The sequence below is a fragment of the Oncorhynchus gorbuscha genome, linkage group LG21 (assembly GCF_021184085.1).
Source record: "Oncorhynchus gorbuscha isolate QuinsamMale2020 ecotype Even-year linkage group LG21, OgorEven_v1.0, whole genome shotgun sequence".
In the NCBI taxonomy this organism is placed as follows: domain Eukaryota; kingdom Metazoa; phylum Chordata; class Actinopteri; order Salmoniformes; family Salmonidae; genus Oncorhynchus; species Oncorhynchus gorbuscha.
Window position 1 is genome coordinate 59,564,419 of NC_060193.1, and position 22,280 is coordinate 59,586,698.

The 22,280-nt window shown below is 43.6% G+C and overlaps 1 protein-coding gene across 20 annotated transcripts in view; it reads right to left on the reverse strand.

Annotated features, from left to right (window-relative positions):
* Positions 1-4,278: 4,278 nt before the first annotated feature.
* Positions 4,279-22,280, reverse strand: part of LOC124008339 (target of Nesh-SH3-like) — a 43,354-nt gene continuing 25,352 nt past the window's right edge. For 5 of the 20 annotated variants that reach the window (XM_046319513.1, XM_046319527.1, XM_046319524.1 and 2 more), the window contains 10 exons: positions 16,500-16,562; positions 16,081-16,203; positions 15,855-15,944; positions 15,528-15,737; positions 8,849-8,954; positions 7,951-8,030; positions 7,056-7,085; positions 6,469-6,627; positions 6,236-6,358; positions 4,279-6,077 (listed from right to left, as the gene is read on the reverse strand). In XM_046319513.1, the coding sequence (XP_046175469.1) occupies positions 5,962-6,077; positions 6,236-6,358; positions 6,469-6,627; positions 7,056-7,085; positions 7,951-8,030; positions 8,849-8,954; positions 15,528-15,737; positions 15,855-15,944; positions 16,081-16,203; positions 16,500-16,562 (1,100 nt within the window). In that variant the 3' untranslated portion in view covers positions 4,279-5,961. Of the gene's footprint in view, positions 6,078-6,235; positions 6,359-6,468; positions 6,628-7,055; positions 7,086-7,950; positions 8,031-8,848; positions 8,955-15,527; positions 15,738-15,854; positions 15,945-16,080; positions 16,204-16,499; positions 16,563-18,955; positions 19,043-19,713; positions 19,780-20,445; positions 20,650-22,280 lie in introns of all 20 variants that reach the window. The other 15 variants (XM_046319507.1, XM_046319506.1, XM_046319508.1 and 12 more) reach the window with 5 other exon arrangements.

The following is a 22,280-nucleotide window of genomic DNA, read 5'->3' on the forward strand; positions in this document are numbered from 1 at the left end:
CTCCCCAAATACAGGTGTGCCAAGCTTGTAACGTCATACCCAAGAAGGCTTGAGGCTGTAATCGCTGCCAATTGTGCTTCAACAAAGTAATGAGTAAAGGGTCTGAATACTTATGTAAATGTGATATTTCATTTTTTTAAATATTTTTTTCTCATCAAAACTGTCGGCACTGTTTTAAGCTTTGTCATTATGGGGTATTGTGTGTGTAGATTGATGAGGAAAAAAACACAATTTAATACATTTTAGAATAAGGCAGTAACATAACAAAATGTGGATAAAGTCAAGGGGTCTGAATACTTTTCGAATGTACTGTAAGCTATTTGTAGTGTATTTGTGGTTTAAAAAGGCTTTTGAAGTTTGCAATTTCCACTTTGAAATTTCAGATTTGATTTTCGCTTACAAAAAAAGGATCAACACCTACAAAAATTCCCATGATATAATCCACGTAACAAATCACATTTCCTGTTGCTGCAGGATTATTTTCCTGCTGTAGCAAACTGTCTCAAATGAAGATCCTATATCTGTGTAACATTCCCATTCTGTAACTCATACCGCTGAGTTGTTCCCCATGGATCAGCTTGGCATCAAGCCTGGCAGTGTCCCTGATGGCACTGGTTAGCTGAAGCTTATCTTTATCATTCTGCAAATCTTATTGTTCAGCTGGTAATGTCTCATTGCCTGCACAGACTGGTCCATCCTTCTTAATGCAGAGCAGTGTTATTATTACTAAAGCAGCAAGGGTGAAGTGGTTAGTTGAGCAGTATTTAGCCTGTTGGTTTTGTATGAAGTGGTTAGTTTAGCAGTATTTAACCTGTTGGTTTTGTATGAAGTGGTTATTTTAGCAGTATTTAGCCTGTTGGTTTTTATGAAATGGTTAGTTGAGCAGTATTTAGCCTGTTGGTTTTGTATAAATTGGTTATTTTTATAGTATTTAGCCAGTTGGTTTTGTATGAAGTGGTTAGTTTAGCAGTATTTAGCCTGTTGGTTTTGTATGAAGTGGTTATTTTTATAGTATTTAGCCAGTTGGTTTTGTGTGAAGTGGTTAGTTTAGCAGTATTTAGCCTGTTGGTTTTGTATGAAGTGGTTATTTTAGCAGTATTTAGCCTGTTGGTTTTGTATGAAGTCGTCCGTTTTAGGGGTCGACCGATTAATCGGAATGGGCGATTAATTAGGGCCGATTTCAAGTTTTCATAACAATCGGAAATTGGCAATTTTGGACACCGATTTGGCCGATTTAAAAAAAATGTATTTATTTATTTTCACACCTTTTATTTAATCTTTATTTAACTAGGCAAGTTAGTTAAGAACACATTCCTACTTTCAATGACGGCCTAGGAATGGTGGGTTAACTGCCTCGTACAGGGAAAAGACTTTTACCTTGTCAGCTCGGGGGATTCAAACTTGCAACCTGACAGTTAACTAGTCCAACGCTCTAACCACCTGATTACATTGCACTCCACGAGGAGACTGCCTGTTACGAGAATGCAGTAAGCCAAGGTAAGTTGCTAGCTAGCATTAAACCTATCTTATAAAAAACAATCAAATCAAAATCAAACCAGCCAGGCAGAGATAGCAACAATCAGTCAATCAATCATAATCACTAGTGAACAACACATGGTTGATGATATTACTAGTTTATCTAGTGTGTCCAGCGTTGCATATAATCGATGCGTATCGTTGCTCCAATGTGTACCCAACCATAAACTTCAATGCCTTTCTTAAAATCAATACACAGAAGTATATATTTTTAAACCTGCATATTTAGCTAAAAGAAATCCAGGTTAGCATGCAATATTAACCAGGTGAAATTGTGTCACTTCTCTTGCGTTCATTGCACACAGAGTCAATGTATATGCAACAGTTTGGGCCACGTAAATTGCCAGAATTTTACGTAATTATGACATTACATTGAAGGTTGTGCAATGTAATAGGAATATTTAGACTTATGGATGCAACCCATTAGATAAAATACGGAACGGTTCCGTATTTCACTGAAAGAATAAACGTCTTGCTTTCGAGATGATAGTTTCCGGATTCGGCCATATTAATGACCTAAGGCTCGTATTTCTGTGTTTTATCATGTTATAACTAAGTCTATGATTTGATAGAGCAGTCTGATTGAGCAATGGTAGGCAGCAGCAGGCTCGTAAGCATTCATTCCAACAGCACTTTTGTGCGTTTGCCAGCAGCTGTTTATGACTTCAAGCCTATCAACTCCCGAGATTAGGCTGGAGTAACCGATGTGAAATGGCTAGCTAGTTAGCGGGGTGCGCGCTAATAGCGTTTCAAACGTCACTCGCTCTAAGACTTGGAGTGGTTGTTCCCCTTGCTCTGCATGGGTAACGCTGCTTCGAGGGTGGCTGTTGTCGTTGTGTTCCTGGTTCGAGCCCAGGTAGGAGCGAGGAGAGGGACGGAAGCTATAATGTTACACTGGAAATACTAAAGTGCCTATAAGAACATCCAATAGTGAAAGGTTAATGAAATACAAATTGTATAGAGAGAAATAGTCCTATAATTCCTATAATAACTACAACCTAAAACTTCTTACCTGGGAATATTGAAGACTCATGTTAAAAGGAACCACCAGCTTTCATATGTTCTCATGTTCTGAGCAAGGAACTGAAACGTTAGCTTTCTTACATAGCACATATTGCACTTTTACTTTCTTCTCCAACACTTTGTTTTTGCATTATTTAAACCAAATTGAACAGGTTTCATTATTTATTTGAGGCTAAATTGATTTTATTGATGTATTATATTCAAATAAGTGTTCATTCAGTATTGTTGTAATTGTGATTATTACAAAAACATTTTAAAAAGTGGCCGATTAATCGGTATCAGGTTATTGGTCCCCCAATGATCGGTATCGGTATTGGCATTGAAAGATCATAATCGGTCGACCTCTAGTTAGTTTAGTAGTATTTAGCCAGTTGGTTTTGTATGAAGTGGTTATTTTAGCAGTATTTGGCCTGCTGGTTTTGTATAAGGTGTTTATTTTAGCAGTATTTAACCTGTTGGGTTTTGTATGAAGTGGTTAGTTTAGCAGTATTTAACCTGTTGGTTTTGTATAAAGTGTTTATTTTAGCAGTATTTAACCTGTCGGTTTTGTATAGTGTTTATTTTAGCAGTATTTAGCCTGCTGGTTTTCTATAGTGTTTATTTTAGCAGTATTTAACCTGTCGGTTTTGTATAGTGTTTTTTTTAGCAGTATTTAGCCTGCTGGTTTTGTATGAGAGTGGTTAGTTTAGCAGTATTTAACCTGTCAGTTTTCTATAGTGTTTATTTTAGCAGTATTTAGCCTGCTGGTTTTGTATGAGAGTGGTTATTTTAGCAGTATTTAACCTGTCAGTTTTCTATAGTGGTTATTTTAGCAGTATTTAACCTGTCAGTTTTCTATAGTGTTTATTTTAGCAGTATTTAGCCTGCTGGTTTTGTATAGTGTTTATTTTAGCAGTATTTAGCCTGTTGGTTTTGTATAGTGTTTATTTTAGCAGTATTTAGCCTGTTGGTTTTGTATAGTGTTTATTTTAGCAGTATTTAGCCTGCTGGTTTTGTATGGGAGTGGTTAGTTTAGCAGTATTTAGCCTGTTGGTTTTGTATGAGAGTGTTTATTTTAGCAGTATTTAGCCTGTTGGTTTTGTATGAGAGTGGTTAGTTTAGCAGTATTTAGCCTGCTGGTTTTGTATAGTGTTTATTTTAGCAGTATTTAGCCTGCTGGTTTTGTATGAGAGTGGTTATTTTAGCAGTATTTAACCTGTCGGTTTTCTATAGTGTTTATTTTAGCAGTATTTAGCCTGCTGGTTTTGTATTTCAAAACTTCCTTTTGAAAGACTGCTTCTAAAAGTGTATGTAGGTCAGCTGTGGGTGATGCAGTCAGGTTCCTGGGATCAGACTACTGTCCTATTTGAGGGAACGCTCCACCTTGATGTGACATGAGCTGTTATGCCCAGACTATAACTTTCTCTTGGAAAGCTAATACAGACAATGAGAGCCTTTTTTCCCCTTGCCCCTGCGATTTGGAAGAATGTCCCTGTGTTGAATTTGGCGTTCGTTGGGCTCTCTCTGGAAAAGCGTGGTAATCCATGGATGTCTGTTGATCTTTCTAATTGGCGATGTGGTTCTACTCTGACATGGGGAAAGTACACCAGGATGTAAGAGCTGTAAGGGGATCGGCTCAGTGGTGGTCAACATCTCATGGCAACATAGACAGACCATAAAAACCACTACATTTTCTTTTAGACCTAATAGAAATTATATGGATGAAACAGAGCAGCCCAGTTAAGGAAGGCAGTTTATTTTTCAAGTTCCACCTGTACGCTCCTTCAACTGGAAAACACTATCACTCTCGTTACCCAAAGTGAAAAATGGCAAGGACATATTTTTTTAAATAAAAAAGTAACAGAACTTCTGTTTTTATTATTGAAAATAGATACAGAAATTAAAGTATGTTTAAAAAAACAAGAGTACAGTTCCATATGACAAACATTCTCCATAAAAAATAAGTATAAAAACACTGATCTGCAAGCGCATTGAGCCAAAAGTGTATTTTTGTACAAAACTAAGAAATGATTCAACAGGACTCTTCTCTGTACCATTTATCAAGGCTACTAAGAAGATAAGATATCCCTCTTATTTTCCAACATGATATATATATACAACGTGTTGTATCAGAGGATGTAAAATGTTGCCAGTGGAACACTGTGAAGTATGAGCGTTCGCTATAAGGGACGTGTCTTTTGAAAAAGTTAGTTGAAAAAATACTTTCTCTCCATATACATATAAATACATTTATGCTGTGCAAATTGCAAGTGTAAAGACCTCCCATGCACAGCCACCCCATATATCAGGGCTAATGAAGGAGAAATATTGGTTTGGTACGAGACGTCCTCTGCGTGTGTGCTTATTTTCCAATGCTTGTTTTTGGTTTTAGGTGACTTTACTCGGTCAACATTCAAACAATGAACTACTGGCACAGGAGGTTGGTGGCACCTTAATTGGGGAGGACGGGCTCGTGGTAATGACTTGAGGGGAATTAGTGGAATGTTTTCAAATACAGCAAACACATGGTTTCCATATGTTTAATGCCATTCCATTCACTCCGTTCCAGCCATTATTATGAGCTGTCCTCCCCTCAGCAGCCTCCACTGGTTAGTGGATATGTGTGAGAGTGGACTTCATGTTAATATTTACAGCATTATCTTCTCTGAAGGTGTATATTGAACTAGGGCTGGATTCAATTTGTTTCGCTGAAGCGTTACAGATTGTGTGATGGAAATGTGAAGGTCCTTTCCCATTGAACCGTTTACCATGAATGCAGTCTCCGCTAACTCTGGAATATTGCCTTTAAATTTCAATCGTGCCGCAATGCTGAGCTTCAGCGATACGCATTGAATAGAGCCCTAAGACTGACCAAATTATGGAACAATTCTTGCACCATGAATCGGTCACTGAATGAAACCATGAAATTCCGGCAGGTTGTCTGAAACTCTACAACTCGTACTGTACAGCAAAAGCGTTGCATTATAACCCATTTCCTAGAACTCGGAACATGGCATCAAACACTTTGATAAATAATATTATACACGTTATCAAAATAAGTTTCAGGGAGCCAGCTTCCCATTATAAAATTTAAAAAAAAGATACCTACTGTATGTTTGTTACCTCACACCGTTAGTTAGAAGTTTCTCCATCTATCTCATACTATGTTCTTTTTATCCTTTTGACTTTTTGTCATGTTTGATAAATAAGATAAGGCTATTACATATGGACATTATATTAACCTGACCCGGAGATCCTGTACAGGTTTTTACATGGCCGGGGTTTCGGAGGCGGCTGGATGGGGATATGTAGCATCCAGAGACTGATTGGATGTGTAGAAGGACCTCTCCTGCCACCTTCCCAGACGGTTTGATATGTAATTGTATATCCTTCGGGCTTCTCCACAGACAGCTTTGGGGGGTCCTACCATTTGCCAGGAATGGCCGTTCCACACTCGTACCATGACACGTAGGTGACGTGAGAGTTCCCTCCTATCTGACCAAAGTTGACAGGCTCTTGTCTCATAGCCCTGTAATACCCTGTATGTAACAGACAAAATGAAGTGAGGGGCTGAACTTTGAGTCGTTTTAGACATTGTGAAAATGTAGTTGTTTTCAGGCATGGATATTAAGCATATTCTCAACAGGTTCTCATTTCAACAATTGGAAGATAGATGTGTCAGTGCTGTAGCTTGTACCTTCTCTTGCTGGCAGCTGGTCAGCCCTGACTTGGTTTCCTGTCCTCCCATCCAGGAACGAGTCTACAAACTGACAGTGGTCCTCACCATGGCCAGTCTGGTCCCCAATGTTGTAAAATTTACCTGTAAAGTTATTAGGGGAAAACGTTGTCGAAAGGGATGGCCATTTAAACTGATCGACAGTTCTGTTCTGTACTGTACTATAGACACCGAGCGCCGGAAGCAGAACTGACCGTTGAGAGAATCACTCAGATATATCTTGTATCGGAGGGAGTTGCAGAGCTGGATGCCCACAAACTTGCGGTACCAGGTCCTCTTCACATACTGCTTGCCATTGCACTCTGAGTATGAGTCTGTCTTGAAGGGGAACTGGGTCCAGATGGCATCTTTTCCTACAGGAAATAGTTAACAAAATATTAGCACGCGGGATATCAAAGGCATGAAGCATGAAACAAAGATAATAATTAAGAAAATAGAGATGAGTAGAAGCCCAAATGTATATTTGCATTCCCAATCAGAGTTGTCTTTTTAGTGTATCACAGCCTTTTACTACTGATGAAATGAAAGGGAAAATAAAAATGTCTCCATTCATTTAGCTGTGTAAATGTTTGGTCTGGCTGTGAGTTGGGCGTGGAAGAAGTGAGCTCATAGATATTGGATGGAGAGCAGTGTACTGCTGCACTGGGGCACGGTGGCCTGAGTCTCCACAGACTCTCACTGTGCCAGGCCAGACCTTCCTTAGATCATCCATTCATTCAGCCTGGTGGAATGTGTCACCTGGGACCGGTGCTCAGGACAGACCACAGACTGAGGGGCTTACCTGAGACATTCTCACTCACACGTGGGTCCGCTGCAGGACGGAGGGATGGAGACATGGAGAAAAAGAGGCAGAGAGAGAAATGTGAGTTAGTAGGTGCTTTCAAATGTCTTCTTCTCAGAATAGACTGTACAAATGGTTCCAAAATATTTTGAAATAAGTTGGTGATTCTCCTAAATAAAAGACCACAAAACCACACGTCTTGTAGCAAATTAGTCCACTTTGGCACTGAAGAGCCAGTATGATATGGTAGTGTGGGACTCCAGGAGACTCCAGGACAAATCATCTGCCTTCAAACTCATCCTCATCTCTCACATAGAGGGTAAGCCTCTGTGAGCCAATGAGGCGGTGAGGTCCTCCCAGAAACATAAAAATGACCTGATTCCCTACTTGCCATTCATTTATGATACGCTGTTGTATTTGTGAGTTTGATTGAGTGTGTTGTGAGCTGCAATGCAGGATGAGGGAGAGCTGGCAGCCGACAGCACTCCTGGGGTTGGAGGCAGTTTACATGGAGAGGCAACAGCCAATGTTATGGAAATGGAGGGGCCATGCTGAAATCATTAGGTTAACAACAGCTAGTTGATTACAGACCCCTACACCGGTAAGTGGTGGACCGCCAGACATGACTGGAGCTGGCTGACGAGGCTGTGCGTTAGTACGTTTGTACGTGCGTATTTTAGTGAATGCTTGTTTGTTTGTTTAACGCCAAATGCCTGACCTTGTCAACAGATGGCCTACGCAAAAGGCCAGATGTGGCTCTTGAACTTTTAACTGACTCCTGAATAGGTAATGGTGTAAGTCAGCGATTCAACGAAACAACCAATCACCAAGTTCTTGTGTCATTTAATGAGGCCTATTAGTGCTGGCCTAGAAAACAACGTGGCCCATACGGTACCTGATTCAGTGTTGAAGGACACAGGCTCACTGGGTGGCCCCTCTCCAAGCTCGTTCTTGGGTTTCACCTTGAACTCGTAGCTGTGAGGTAAGAGCAGGAAGTGTCACTATCAGAAGGTCTCACAGCGATTATCCTACCGACTCGCTCCAGATTCCAATTTCCGCTCCATTTCCAATTGCAAGCAATCATTTCCACAGAATCACATTTTCCTCTAATCTTCACAGCGTTTAAAGTGGACACAGTATTTTGATGGAAACGTAGTGTATTCTTGTTCGGCCTTGTTGTTAGGAAAAATGAGGCTCTAGTATTGCCTCCCTATTTATCTCTTCTCTAGACAGTGCAGTCCAGAGAGCCAGGAGAGCCAAAGAGTCACTAATGTCTCCTCCATATGAGATGTTCAGACACAGCGATTGGTCCACCACGTGCCAGCAGCCTCAGCAGGCTCAGCTCACAGGAAGCCCTGGTTTATATTCTATCACTTCTTTAATGTCAAATACTCCCATATTCAGGTTTCATTAAAAACCTAGGGAGCGTGGCAGCCCTCCTCTGCTCTCCACACGTGAAGAACCTTTCTTCTCCAACTACGCCAGAGAGAAGTGCAGGTCCTGATCTTAACCAGACATAGCTAGCTAGCTAATCCTTCTGACAAAAGTAGTAATAATACAATGAATAATTCAATTCTGTATTATTTCCATGAACGAAAGCCTCTCAGAAAGTTTAAGCTTCACAAGCATTTACATTTGAGTTATTTAGCAGACTTACGGTAGCGAGTGCATGCATTTTCATACTTTTTCAAAGCTCTGAAAAAAGCTACCGTCTGAGGACTGAGAGCATACCGAGAGAATACAATGTGTTGTATCAATCTGAAACACAGGCACAAAGATGTTATGTTATATACCTGCTCTCGGGTTTGAGGTTCTCCACTGCAGTGTGAGTCTGGTTGGTGGTCAGGATGGACACCTGAGTACCATCTGGTCCCTTCGTCGTGGAGATGACCTCATATTCTACACAACAACCAGGAAATCACTGTTGAATTCAAGAATTCACCAAGTATCCCAATATTCAGAGTCACACTTTCCAATGTACACTACCAATGTACACTACCGTTTCTGTCCATTAAACTAACATCAAATTGATCAGAAATACAGGGTAGACATTGCTAATGTTGAAAATTATTATTGTAGCTGGAAATGGCAGATTTTTTAATGGAATATCTACATAGGCGTACAAAGGCCCATTATCAGCAACCATCACTCCTGTGTTCCAATAGCACGTTGTGTTAGCCTTATAAAATTATACACTTTTGATTGATCATAAGAATACCCTTTTGCAATTATGTTAGCACAGCTGAAAACTGTTGTACTGATTAAAGAAGCAATAAAACTGGCCTTCTTTAGACTAGTTGAGTATCTGGAGCATGAGCATTTGTGGGTTCGATTACAGGCTCAAAATGGCCAGACACAAAGGACTTTCTTCTGAGACTCATCAGTCTATTCTTGTTCTGAGAAATGAAGGCTATTCCATGCGAGAAATTGCCATGAAACGGAAGATCTCGTACAATGCTGTGTACTACTCCCTTCATAGAACAGCGCAAACTGGTTCTAACCAGAATAGAAAGAGGAATGGAAGGCCCCGGTGCACAAATGAGCAAGAGGACAAGTACATTAGAGTGTCTAGTTTGAGAAACAGATGCCTCACAAGTCCTCAACTGGCAGCTTCATTAAATAGTGCCTGCAAAACACCAGTCTCAACGTCAACAGTGAAGAGGCAACTCCGGGATGCTGGCCTTCTCAAACTACACACTATAATATACTTGTCCTCCTGCTCTTGCTGTATTTATCAGGACAACAGTTTTTAGCTGTGCTAACATAATTTGAAAAGGGTTTTTCTAAAGATCATTTTAAAATGATGAACTTGGATTAGCTAACACAACGTGCCATTGGAACACAGGAGTGATGGTTGCTGATAATAGTCCTCTGTACGCCTATGTAGATATTCCATATAAAATCAGCCGTTTCCAAATACAATAGTCATTTACAACATTAACAATGTCTACACTGTATTTCTGATCAATTTGAAGTTATTTTAATGGATTTTCTTTGTGTTTGTCATGTTTTGTCATTGATTATCATGTCTTGTCCCTGTGCTTCCCCTTCTATTCGTTTCCCTCTGCTGGTCTTATTAGGTTCTTTCCCTCTTTCTATCCCTCTCTCTCCCCCTCCCTCTCTCACTCTCTCGCTCTCTCTTCTCTCTATCGTTCCGTTCCTGCTCCCAGCTGTTCCTATTCCCCTAATCAATCATTTAGTCTTCCCACACCTGTTCCCGATCCTTTTCCCTGATTAGAGTCCCTATTTCTCTCCTTGTTTTCCGTTCCTGCCCTGTCGGATCCTTGTCTATATTCACCGTGCTGTGTCTATGTATTGCCCTGTCGTGTCGTGTTTCCCTCAGATGCTGCGTGGTGAGCAGGTGTCTGAGTCTGCTAGGTTCAAGTGCCTTCCCGAGGCAACCTGCAGTTCTTGATCAAGTCTCCAGTCTGTTCTCGTCTTTACGAGTAGTATTATGCCTTTTGTTTTGTAAAGTATCTTTACTGGATTAAAAACTCTGTTTTCGCCAAGTCGCTTTTGGGTCCTCATTCACCTGCATAACAGAAGGATCCGACCAAGGAATGGACCCAGCGACTACAGATGCTCGTAACACTGCCGTCGAGATCCAAGGAGCCATGCTCGGCAGACACGAGCAGGAATTGTCTGCTGCTCGCCATGCCGTGGAGAACCTGGCCGCTCAGGTTTCCGACCTCTCTGGACAGTTCCAGAGTCTTCGTCTCGTGCCACCTGTTACTTCCTGGCCTGCCGAGCCTCCGGAACCTAGGGTTAATAACCCACCTTGCTACTCCGGGCAGCCCACGGAGTGCCGCTCCTTTCTCACCCAGTGTGATATTGTGTTCTCTCTCCAACCCAACACATACTCTAGCGAGAGAGCTCGGGTTGCTTACGTCATTTCACTCCTTACTGGCCGGGCTCGAGAGTGGGGCACAGCTATCTGGGAGGCAAGGGCTGATTGTTCTAACAATTACCAGAACTTTAAAGAGGAGATGATTCGGGTTTTTGACCGTTCAGTTTTTGGTGGGGAGGCTTCTAGGGCCCTGGCTTCCCTATGCCAAGGTGATCGATCCATAACGGATTACTCTATAGAGTTTCGCACTCTTGCTGCCTCTAGTGACTGGAACGAGCCGGCGCTGCTCGCTCGTTTTCTGGAGGGACTCCACGCAGTGGTCAAAGATGAGATTCTCTCTCGGGAGGTTCCTTCCAGTGTGGACTCTTTGATTGCTCTCGCCATCCGCATAGAACGACGGGTAGATCTTCGTCACCAAGCTCGTGGAAGAGAGCTCGCGTCAACGGTGTTTCCCTGCTCCGCATCGCAACCATCTCCCTCCTCTGGCTCAGAGACTGAGCCCATGCAGCTGGGAGGTATTCGCATCTCGACCAAGGAGAGGGAACGGAGGATCACCAACCGCCTGTGCCTCTATTGCGGATTTGATGGACATTTTGTCAATTCATGTCCAGTAAAAGGCCAGAGCTCATCAGTAAGCGGAGGGCTACTGGTGAGCGCTACTACTCAGGTCTCTTCATCTAGATCCTGTACTACTATGTCGGTCCATCTACGCTGGACCGGTTCGGGTGCTACATGCAGTGCCTTGATTGACTCTGGGGCTGAGGGTTGTTTCATGGACAAAGCATGGGCTCGGAAACATGACATTCCTTTCAGACAGTTAGACAAGCCTACGCCCATGTTTGCCTTAGATGGTAGTCATCTTCCCAGTATCAGATTTGAGACACTACCTTTAACTCTCACAGTATCTGGTAACCACAGTGAGACTATTTCTTTTTTGATTTTTCGTTCACCTTTTACACCTGTTGTTTTGGGTCATCCCTGGCTAGTATGTCATAATCCTTCTATTAATTGGTCTAGTAATTCTATCCTATCCTGGAACGTTTCTTGTCATGTGAAGTGTTTAATGTCTGCCATCCCTCCCATTTCTTCTGTCCCCACTTCTCAGGAGGAACCTGGCGATTTGACAGGAGTGCCGGAGGAATATCATGATCTGCGCACGGTCTTCAGTCGGTCCCGAGCCAACTCCCTTCCTCCTCACCGGTCGTATGATTGTAGTATTGATCTCCTTCCGGGGACCACTCCTCCTCGGGGTAGACTATACTCTCTGTCGGCTCCCGAACGTAAGGCTCTCGAGGATTATTTATCTGTGTCTCTTGACGCCGGTACCATAGTGCCTTCTTCCTCTCCGGCCGGGGCGGGGTTCTTTTTTGTTAAGAAGAAGGACGGTACTCTGCGCCCCTGCGTGGATTATCGAGGGCTGAATGACATAACGGTTAAGAATCGTTATCCGCTTCCCCTTATGTCATCAGCCTTCGAGATTCTGCAGGAGCCAGGTGCTTTACTAAGTTGGACCTTCGTAACGCTTACCATCTCGTGCGCATCAGAGAGGGGGACGAGTGGAAAACGGCGTTTAACACTCCGTTAGGGCATTTTGAGTACCGGGTTCTGCCGTTTGGTCTCGCCAATGCGCCAGCTGTTTTTCAGGCATTAGTTAATGATGTTCTGAGAGACATGCTGAACATCTTTGTTTTTGTCTATCTTGACGATATCCTGATTTTTTCACCGTCACTCGAGATTCATGTTCAGCACGTTCGACGTGTTCTACAGCGCCTTTAGAGAATTGTCTCTACGTAAAGGCTGAGAAGTGCTCTTTTCATGTCTCCTCCGTTACTTTTCTCGGTTCCGTTATTTCCGCTGAAGGCATTCAGATGGATTCCGCTAAGGTCCAAGCTGTCAGTGATTGGCCCGTTCCAAGGTCACGTGTCGAGTTGCAGCGCTTTTTAGGTTTCGCTAATTTCTATCGGCGTTTCATTCGTAATTTCGGTCAAGTTGCTGCCCCTCTCACAGCTCTTACTTCTGTCAAGACGTGTTTTAAGTGGTCCGGTTCCGCCCAGGGAGCTTTTGATCTTCTAAAAGAACGTTTTACGTCCGCTCCTATCCTCGTTACTCCTGACGTCACTAGACAATTCATTGTCGAGGTTGACGCTTCAGAGGTAGGCGTGGGAGCCATTCTATCCCAGCGCTTCCAGTCTGACGATAAGGTTCATCCTTGCGCTTATTTTTCTCATCGCCTGTCGCCATCTGAGCGCAACTATGATGTGGGTAACCGTGAACTGCTCGCCATCCGCTTAGCCCTAGGCGAATGGCGACAGTGGTTGGAGGGGGCGACCGTTCCTTTTGTCGTTTGGACAGACCATAAGAACCTTGAGTACATCCGTTCTGCCAAACGACTTAATGCCCGTCAAGCTGGTTGGGCGTTGTTTTTCGCTCGTTTCGAGTTTGTGATTTCTTACCGTCCGGGTAGCAAAAACACCAAGCCTGATGCCTTATCCCGTCTGTTTAGTTCTTCTGTGGCTTCTACTGATCCCGAGGGGATTCTTCCTTATGGGCGTGTTGTCGGGTTAACAGTCTGGGGAATTGAAAGACAGGTTAAGCAAGCACTCACGCACACTGCGTCGCCGCGCGCTTGTCCTAGTAACCTCCTTTTCGTTCCTGTTTCCACTCGTCTGGCTGTTCTTCAGTGGGCTCACTCTGCCAAGTTAGCTGGTCATCCCGGTGTTCGAGGCACTCTTGCGTCTATTCGCCAGCGCTTTTGGTGGCCGACTCAGGAGCGTGACACGCGCCGTTTCGTGGCTGCTTGTTCGGACTGCGCGCAGACTAAGTCGGGTAACTCTCCTCCTGCCGGTCGTCTCAGACCGCTCCCCATTCCTTCTCGACCATGGTCTCACATCGCCCTAGACTTCATTACCGGTCTCCCTTTGTCTGCGGGGAAGACTGTGATTCTTACGGTTGTCGATAGGTTCTCTAAGGCGGCACATTTCATTCCCCTCGCTAAACTTCCTTCCGCTAAGGAGACGGCACAAATCATCATCGAGAATGTGTTCAGAATTCATGGCCTCCCGTTAGACGCCGTTTCAGACAGAGGCCCGCAATTCACGTCACAGTTTTGGAGGGAGTTCTGTCGTTTGATTGGTGCGTCCGTCAGTCTCTCTTCCGGGTTTCATCCCCAGTCTAACGGTCAAGCAGAGAGGGCCAATCAGACGATTGGTCGCATACTACGCAGCCTTTCTTTCAGAAACCCTGCGTCTTGGGCAGAACAGCTCCCCTGGGCAGAATACGCTCACAACTCGCTTCCTTCGTCTGCTACCGGGTTATCTCCGTTTCAGAGTAGTCTGGGTTACCAGCCTCCTCTGTTCTCATCCCAGCTTGCCGAGTCCAGCGTTCCCTCCGCTCAAGCGTTTGTCCAACGTTGTGAGCGCACCTGGAGGAGGGTGAGGTCTGCACTTTGCCGTTACAGGGCACAGACTGTGAGAGCCGCCAATAAATGCAGGATTAAGAGTCCAAGGTATTGTTGCGGCCAGAGAGTGTGGCTTTCCACTCGCAACCTTCCTCTTACGACAGCTTCTCGTAAGTTGACTCCGCGGTTCATTGGTCCGTTCCGTGTCTCCCAGGTCGTCAATCCTGTCGCTGTGCGACTGCTTCTTCCGCGACATCTTCGTCGCGTCCATCCTGTCTTCCATGTCTCCTGTGTCAAGCCCTTTCTTCGCACCCCGTTCGTCTTCCCTCCCCCTCCCGTCCTTGTCGAGAGCGCACCTATTTACAAGGTACGTAAGATCATGGACATGCGTTCTCGGGGACGGGGTCACCAATACTTAGTGGATTGGGAGGGTTACGGTCCTGAGGAGAGGAGTTGGGTTCCGTCTCGGGACGTGCTGGACCGTTCGCTTATTGATGATTTCCTCCGTTGCCGCCAGGGTTCCTCCTCGAGTGCGCCAGGAGGCGCTCGGTGAGTGGGGGGTACTGTCATGTTTTGTCATTGATTATCATGTCTTGTCCCTGTGCTTCCCCTTCTATTCGTTTCCCTCTGCTGGTCTTATTAGGTTCTTTCCCTCTTTCTATCCCTCTCTCTCCCCTCCCTCTCTCACTCTCTCGCTCTCTCTTCTCTCTATCGTTCCGTTCCTGCTCCCAGCTGTTCCTATTCCCCTAATCAATCATTTAGTCTTCCCACACCTGTTCCCGATCCTTTTCCCTGATTAGAGTCCCTATTTCTCTCCTTGTTTTCCGTTCCTGCCCTGTCGGATCCTTGTCTATATTCACCGTGCTGTGTCTATGTATTGCCCTGTCGTGTCGTGTTTCCCTCAGATGCTGCGTGGTGAGCAGGTGTCTGAGTCTGCTAGGTTCAAGTGCCTTCCCGAGGCAACCTGCAGTTCTTGATCAAGTCTCCAGTCTGTTCTCGTCTTTACGAGTAGTATTATGCCTTTTGTTTTGTAAAGTATCTTTACTGGATTAAAAACTCTGTTTTCGCCAAGTCGCTTTTGGGTCCTCATTCACCTGCATAACAGTGTTTCTTTGAAAAACAATTCCATTTCTACGTTTCCCCAAACTTTTGAACGATGGTGTTTGTTACTATGCATTTGCATTGTAGTCGGAGTACATAGACAGGTACAGTGTCCCACTCTCCCCACCTGTGGTGTCGTTGTCTGTCTTTTCCCAGTCTAGAATGATGAAGGAGGGGCATCCCTCCACCGTTACCACGGTGAGGTTGGAGGGCGGAGACTTGGGCGGGGCTGTCACGTTTGTCTCCCCGCCCTCCTCCTCTGGGAAGTAGCTGAGAGAGGTGGTGATGGAACAAGGCTCGTCTGGTTTCTTGTCCGTCTTGTAGACTACATGGGGTGCTTAGGGAACAGAGATCACATTTAAAGGATCTACTGGTTCAAATCAACCATGTAGTCATTTTCTGCCAGGGACAATAGAAGTACATGATAGTTACAATAAGTTTTTTTTATACTTACCAACGAAACGTTTCTTTCCCAATGCGTCCACGTCAGAGGCTGGTAGGGAGCTGAATAATGAGGAGTTCTCCCAGGTTTCAAACCAGATGTCTGTGAGAGGATGAGAAAGGACAAGGATATGCTTTAGAGCTCCACAAAACACATTTAAGGATTGTCCTCACATGGGGCACCAGTAATGTAGGTCTACTTAGGACATAATTTAGCTCTGAATTGTGATCGGTTATACCGTTGGCTGATGGTGCAGTCGTTGTTGTGTGTCTGCGGTCTTGCTTGGCAGGTTTAGTCGTCACTGACGGAAACTTCTTCAAAATGGAGGCCTTGTCCGTTTGCTTCAAGACATTCAGCTTGTCTGTAGAGAACAGAGTTTGGAAAGCACGTTGTTTACAACAACAAAAAAGATTGTAGTTTTTCTTGGCTTTCTCAATATTTCTATATTTGCTTAGAGGAAAAGTGCCTTTGAGGTTGTAAACATAAGCTCAGCCAAATGACAAACTTCATGATGACAAAATACTCTTTCACTAACAGCTGGTTTATAATGGAGTTTGGGAACTGGTGTGTACACCCCCCATTTCAGGCAGTGGATGATGTATAGAAAACTGCTCAATGTTCAATTATGTGTTATTATTACAACCAACTAAACCTTACTCATATCACCAGGTTTGCCAACCAGGTTGGTCTTTTTGTTGACAGGAATGGACGGACGAGATCCTGAAAAATAGAAATCAAAGGAAACAACAGTCAATCACATAACCACTAAACATTACAATTTATGCGAGAACCATTCATTCGTCTCTCTGGTGGTGTTTTTTTGCCTTGAAGAGGTCATCTTAAATGAAAAACAGTGGAACACTCTTTCACCGCCACTTGTAGAATAACCCAAATAACTTGACCATTGTTGACACAATCGGCAATATCTAGAGAAAACATCAGGATTTCATCACGTATCTGACATGCACCATCGGTCATACACTGTTAGAGAAAAGCTTTCCAAAAAGGGTTCTTCTGCTGTCCCCATAGGAGAACCCTTTTTGCTTCCAGGTAGAACTCTTTTGAGTTCCATGTGTAAAGGAACCAAAAAGGGTTCTCCTACGAGGACAGCAGAAGAACCCTTTTAGGTTCTAGATAGCACATCATACTGATGACCATGAGCTGTGGAACATTATTTGGGCATCTTTATGCCTGGAAGGAACTATATGGACTGTATAAATAAATGGATGGTAAAACCTCATACCCTACGCCCAATGAACCTTAAAACATGAACAATCCTTTGTAATTCCTTGAGGTTTTACACATGTTCTGAAAGTTACCCAGAACTAAATGCTTAACCTGTTACCAATTAGCGCTCTGTTGCATTGAGGCCAAATTCTTCACAATCAAGGAATTGTTCCTAATCCATAAGAAAATATGCTAAATGCAAAGCCCCAGTACATAAAAGCTGGTGTAGCTCTGAAACATTTTAGCTGGTAATATAAAACAATATGGGTCCGTTACTTTCCATCAATTACATGTAAATATCCATGTTTGAAATAATGCCAGTTTGCAGTTAGCACTGCTTTATCCAACTCTACAGTTTCTAGAAAACATGGTTCTACTTCAAAAGAAAAGCTTTCCCAAAATGTTTTCATGTTGTCTTTCAGGATAGCATATGTTATACATTTATAAAACTGTGAGTCTACTGAAATCGGAGTAAGAATATATATTTCTCTGCAATGACAGTGTTCTACGTAATCGTAAAACAGTGCATTTTTCTAGCCACATGGAACCAGCATAAATAAAGATTACAAATGTTTCACATTGTACAGAACATGCAGTTAACCTTGATCATAGGTGACTGCATGATCAAGTGACAAGCCACCAAACACAATCATTATTGACTGCTGACTTGTTCTGCCTTTGCACTGTGACCTGTCTTCTCATGCAAAAATATTAGTCCACTAAGTCTAGTTCATACAAACACAAATCTGTAACCAAATGCAAACATTGAATTCCTGTAGCTGATGAAAAGCTGATGCCATGCTCTCCTGATTGCATGATGGGTCCTCTAAACACTGGCACCTCCACAGTGATGCACTAGCCTGTGAAGATTATTGTTCTTCTTAAGTCAATACTTGCAATCAGGCCAGAAGCATGTGGAACCTACCCAGGAAAATAGATTAAAATAACAATCAGGCCAGAAGCATGTGGAACCTACCCAGGAAAATAGATGAAAATAACAATCAGGCCAGAAGCATGTGGAACCTACCCAGGAAAATAGATGAAAATAACAATCAGGCCAGGCCAGAAGCATGTGGAACCTACCCAGGAAAATAGATGAAAATAACAATCAGGCCAGAAGCATGTGGAACCTACCCAGGAAAATAGATGAAAATAACAATCAGGCCAGAAGCATGTGGAACCTACCCAGGAAAATAGATGAAAATAACAATCAGGCCAGAAGCATGAAAATAGACAATCAGGCCAGAAGCATGTGGAACCTACCCAGGAAAATAGATGAAAATAACAAACAGGCCAGAAGCATGTGGAACCTACCCAGGAAAATAGATGAAAATAACAATCAGGCCAGAAGCATGTGGAACCTACCCAGGAAAATAGATGAAAATAACAATCAGGCCAGGAGCATGTGGAACCTACCCAGGAAAATAGATTAAAATAACAATCAGGCCAGAAGCATGTGGAACCTACCCAGGAAAATAGATGAAAATAACATTTGAGCCGCCCTCCAAACAAAATGTCAAGTTCATTACACAGTGGCAGGGCTATTATAGAACACTTTATTTCTTAACATGTGGTAAGAGAAAGTGCAATGCTTGGTGAGAAACACGCCAAAATAAGGTTCTTAAAAATAAGCTAATGACCCTCAGACGTCATACTTTCCAAAAAAGGAAAGTATTTTCCAAAGGCCCGGATGAACTGAAGCCTTTGGTCGAATTCTTAGTGATGGTCGTCCAGTGTTTTGATCAAAACAAGACGTATTTTACATCCAACATGGCCGACTCATGCAGTCTGGGCGGAAATGATGGCGATGGAAGCTAGCGTGTGTCAGTGTGGGCAGGGCTAGCTTTGCGCAGGGTGCAGATAAGACTGTATTCATGCCATTTTACCATAGAACTGGTCCTCAATGGAAGAGAAGCCTGAACGGCCCAAAACATCAGGGTTTATGTCCTCCAACAGCGAGTTGTTTGTGTTTGCTGCAGGAAAAGTACTAAGATTAAAACCTATTCCCAAACCTATTGTGTCTTTGAGGGAAATGTGGCGTGTCCAGACACTTGAAGACATCGATGGTATCTGAACATGTCAATGATGATAGACAACTCAACCACATCTCATGCTCAATGAGGACAGTACAGGCCTGACATGCATACAATCATGCGCAGGGTGAAACCCAACCATAAGCAGCTCAACATTGATTGAGGCTTCCAGTTTGCCAGTTTGTGACAGAGAAACAGCATTGGTTATGTAGCTCGGCATACAAAGAGCCTGATCTTTGAAGACCTCTGAAACTGCTTCGGTTTCATGAACTGAGTTTCCCCACCACCACAAATGGGTACTAACACATACCTCCCTAAAAAGAGCAGTGATTACTTAATACCCCTTTGATTACTCGTTGTCATAAGCTTTTGAAGCCTGCAACAGCATTGAATCTGCAGAAGCTTCCATTAACACCAAGACCCTTGGACAACGTATGGATAGACAGACTGATGGGCTGATGAATGGATGGATGGTTAGACAGACACATTATTGACAAACAAAATGAATGGGTGAAGGACACCGATATTGGTTGATGATGCCGCCACAACGCCAACAAACTGTATGGGTTAATGGATGAGAGACACAGAGGAGAAATATCAGCTCTTTTTACCCATTCTCAGTCTGTTCCAAACGACTGGTTTGGGGAGGCCGGTTCCTTTGTGATGCTTACCATTGGCTGTGGAGAAGAAGAGTGACTGTTATGGAAATAGCAGCTAGTATTGTTAGCTCAGACTTAATTCTTCAGGAAAAAATAGATTAAAGATGAATCTCCCAACAGGCCTTGTGAGGAGGAAAATAAATAGGAAAAGGAGGAGATGGACCAGCGGAGAGTCCTGTCAGAGCTTCAGCCTCAAGTGAACAACGTGTTTCCCCAAAGACAGTGGAAAGCTCTGTCTTAACATGGCTGACCCGTGCTGCGACCAGAATCTACAACATGCTGACCGTATCTGACAGATCTTCAAAAAGTAGTAGTGATTTCTTCAGATGGTGCGAGAGTCGAGAGATGGATAGATTGGACAGCCAGGACAAATCTTGCCCACGGAGATGACAAGCTACGTTGAAGCATGACCGATCACGCTCTCCACATGTTGTGCAAGGTGAAATTAGGCACTTGATGCCAAACCAACTCTGCAATCTTTGCCTGACCTCAATCTCTGCCCATATATGACAACATGTGTGGTTGGTTTGGAGGAAGTACTGCATGCACACTTGTTACACAGGGTTTGTGGGGGTAGAGGGGATTTCAAGAAAACCACAAGGAGATGACATAGTAGGAGGAAGAGGAGGATGAGGAGGAAGATGAAGTGGAGGAGAAGAAAAGGGGAGAGAGAGATTCCATTACCCCCTGGTGTCCTGGAGGTCTGTGATGAGTTATTAGCCCTACGAAGAAGAGATGAAGAAGAGGAAGAGGAGGAGGATGGGGTATCTTGTCTTGAGCCATCAGTGAAGGGAAAGAGAGAGTTTGTGGCAGCAGGAGACTTCATGGTCCTGCCTATCAGTGTGATGGCCGGGCCATGGGGTTTCAAATTTCTCTGGCTGCCTTGACCTAGAAAACCACAAAAACAATTGTAGAACCTGTTACAATGTGTAGTTTCAATGTTAAAGACAATGCTGTTGTGCCATTCAGGTGTGCTGGGAGCCACGGCCCTTAGGAGTGGAATAGTGGGGTTAGTGAGGATGATTCAATCAGTGATCTCTCAAATAAATCTGCAGCATTCAATAGTGTAGTTTGATTGAAGGCATCTACTGTAGTTCCCTAACATGAGCTCTTAACTCATGTTAGCCTTGTTGTTATAAGTGTTGCATGTTTTTTGTGTACTTTTCATTAATTTTGTGACGTAAACAATATTTACTGTAGGATCTTTCAAGCATTTTTCATGACTGTCAGATTGTGTATGTCATGCAGATATGGATAATGCAGTAATGTGGTTGATAATGTGGTGGATGGTGCAATAACGGGCATTCAGTCCAACTCCTGATCATGACCTGTGGACCAATGAGTGTGCATTAAAGCTGGACAACAACACTGAAGCTGTGGACCAATGAGTGTGCATTAAAGCTGGACAACAACACTGAAGCTGTGGACCAATGAGTGTGCATTAAAGCAGGACAACAACACTGAAGCTGTGGACCAATGAGTGTGCATTAAAGCTGGACAACAACACTGAAGCTGTGGACCAATGAGTGTGCATTAAAGCAGGACAACAACACTGAAGCTGTGGACCAATGAGTGTGCATTAAAGCTGGACAACAACACTGAAGCTGTGGACCAATGAGTGTGCATTAAAGCTGGACAACAACACTGAAGCTGTGTACCAATGAGTGTACATTAAAGCTGGACAACAACACTGAAGCTGTGTACCAATGAGTGTGTATTAAAGCTGGACAACAACACTGAAGCTGTGACCCCATGAGTGTGCATTAAAGCTGGACAACAACACTGAAGCTGTGGACCAATGAGTCTGCATTAAAGCTGCACAACAACACTGAATTGGCTAGTAATGTTAGCTCAGACTTAATTCTTCAGGAAAGAAACAGATTTGAGATGAATCTCCCAACTGGCCTTGTGAGGAGGAAAATAAATAGAAGAAAAAAAAGACAGGACAAAAACAGATGTGATTTTGTGTGGAAAGGTAGCGTGTTATACAGTAGGTGATGGACCAGCGGAGAGACCTGTCAGAGCTTCAGCCTCAAGTGAACAACGTGTTTCCCCACAGACAGTGGAAAGCTCTGTCTTAACATGGCTGACCCGTGCTGCAACCAGAATCTACGACATGCTGACCGTATCTGACAGATCTTTCTAAAAGTAGCAGTGACTTCTTCAGATGGTGCGAGAGTCGAGAGATGGATAGATTGGACAGCCATGACAGATCTTGACCGCGAAGATGACAAGCTACGTTGAAGCATGACCGATCACGCTCTCCACATGTTGCGCAGGGTGAAATTAGGCACTTGATGCCAAACCAACTCTGCAATCTTTGCCTAATCTCAATCTCTGCCCAGATATGACAACATGTGTGGTTGGTTTGGAGGAAGTACTGCATGCACACTGGTTACACAGGGTTTGTGGGGGTAGGGGAGATTTCAAGAAAACCAAAAGGAGATTACATAGTAGGAGCAAGAAGAGAGGAGCAGGAAGAAGAAGAGGAGGAGCAGGAAGAAGAAGAGGAGGAGGAG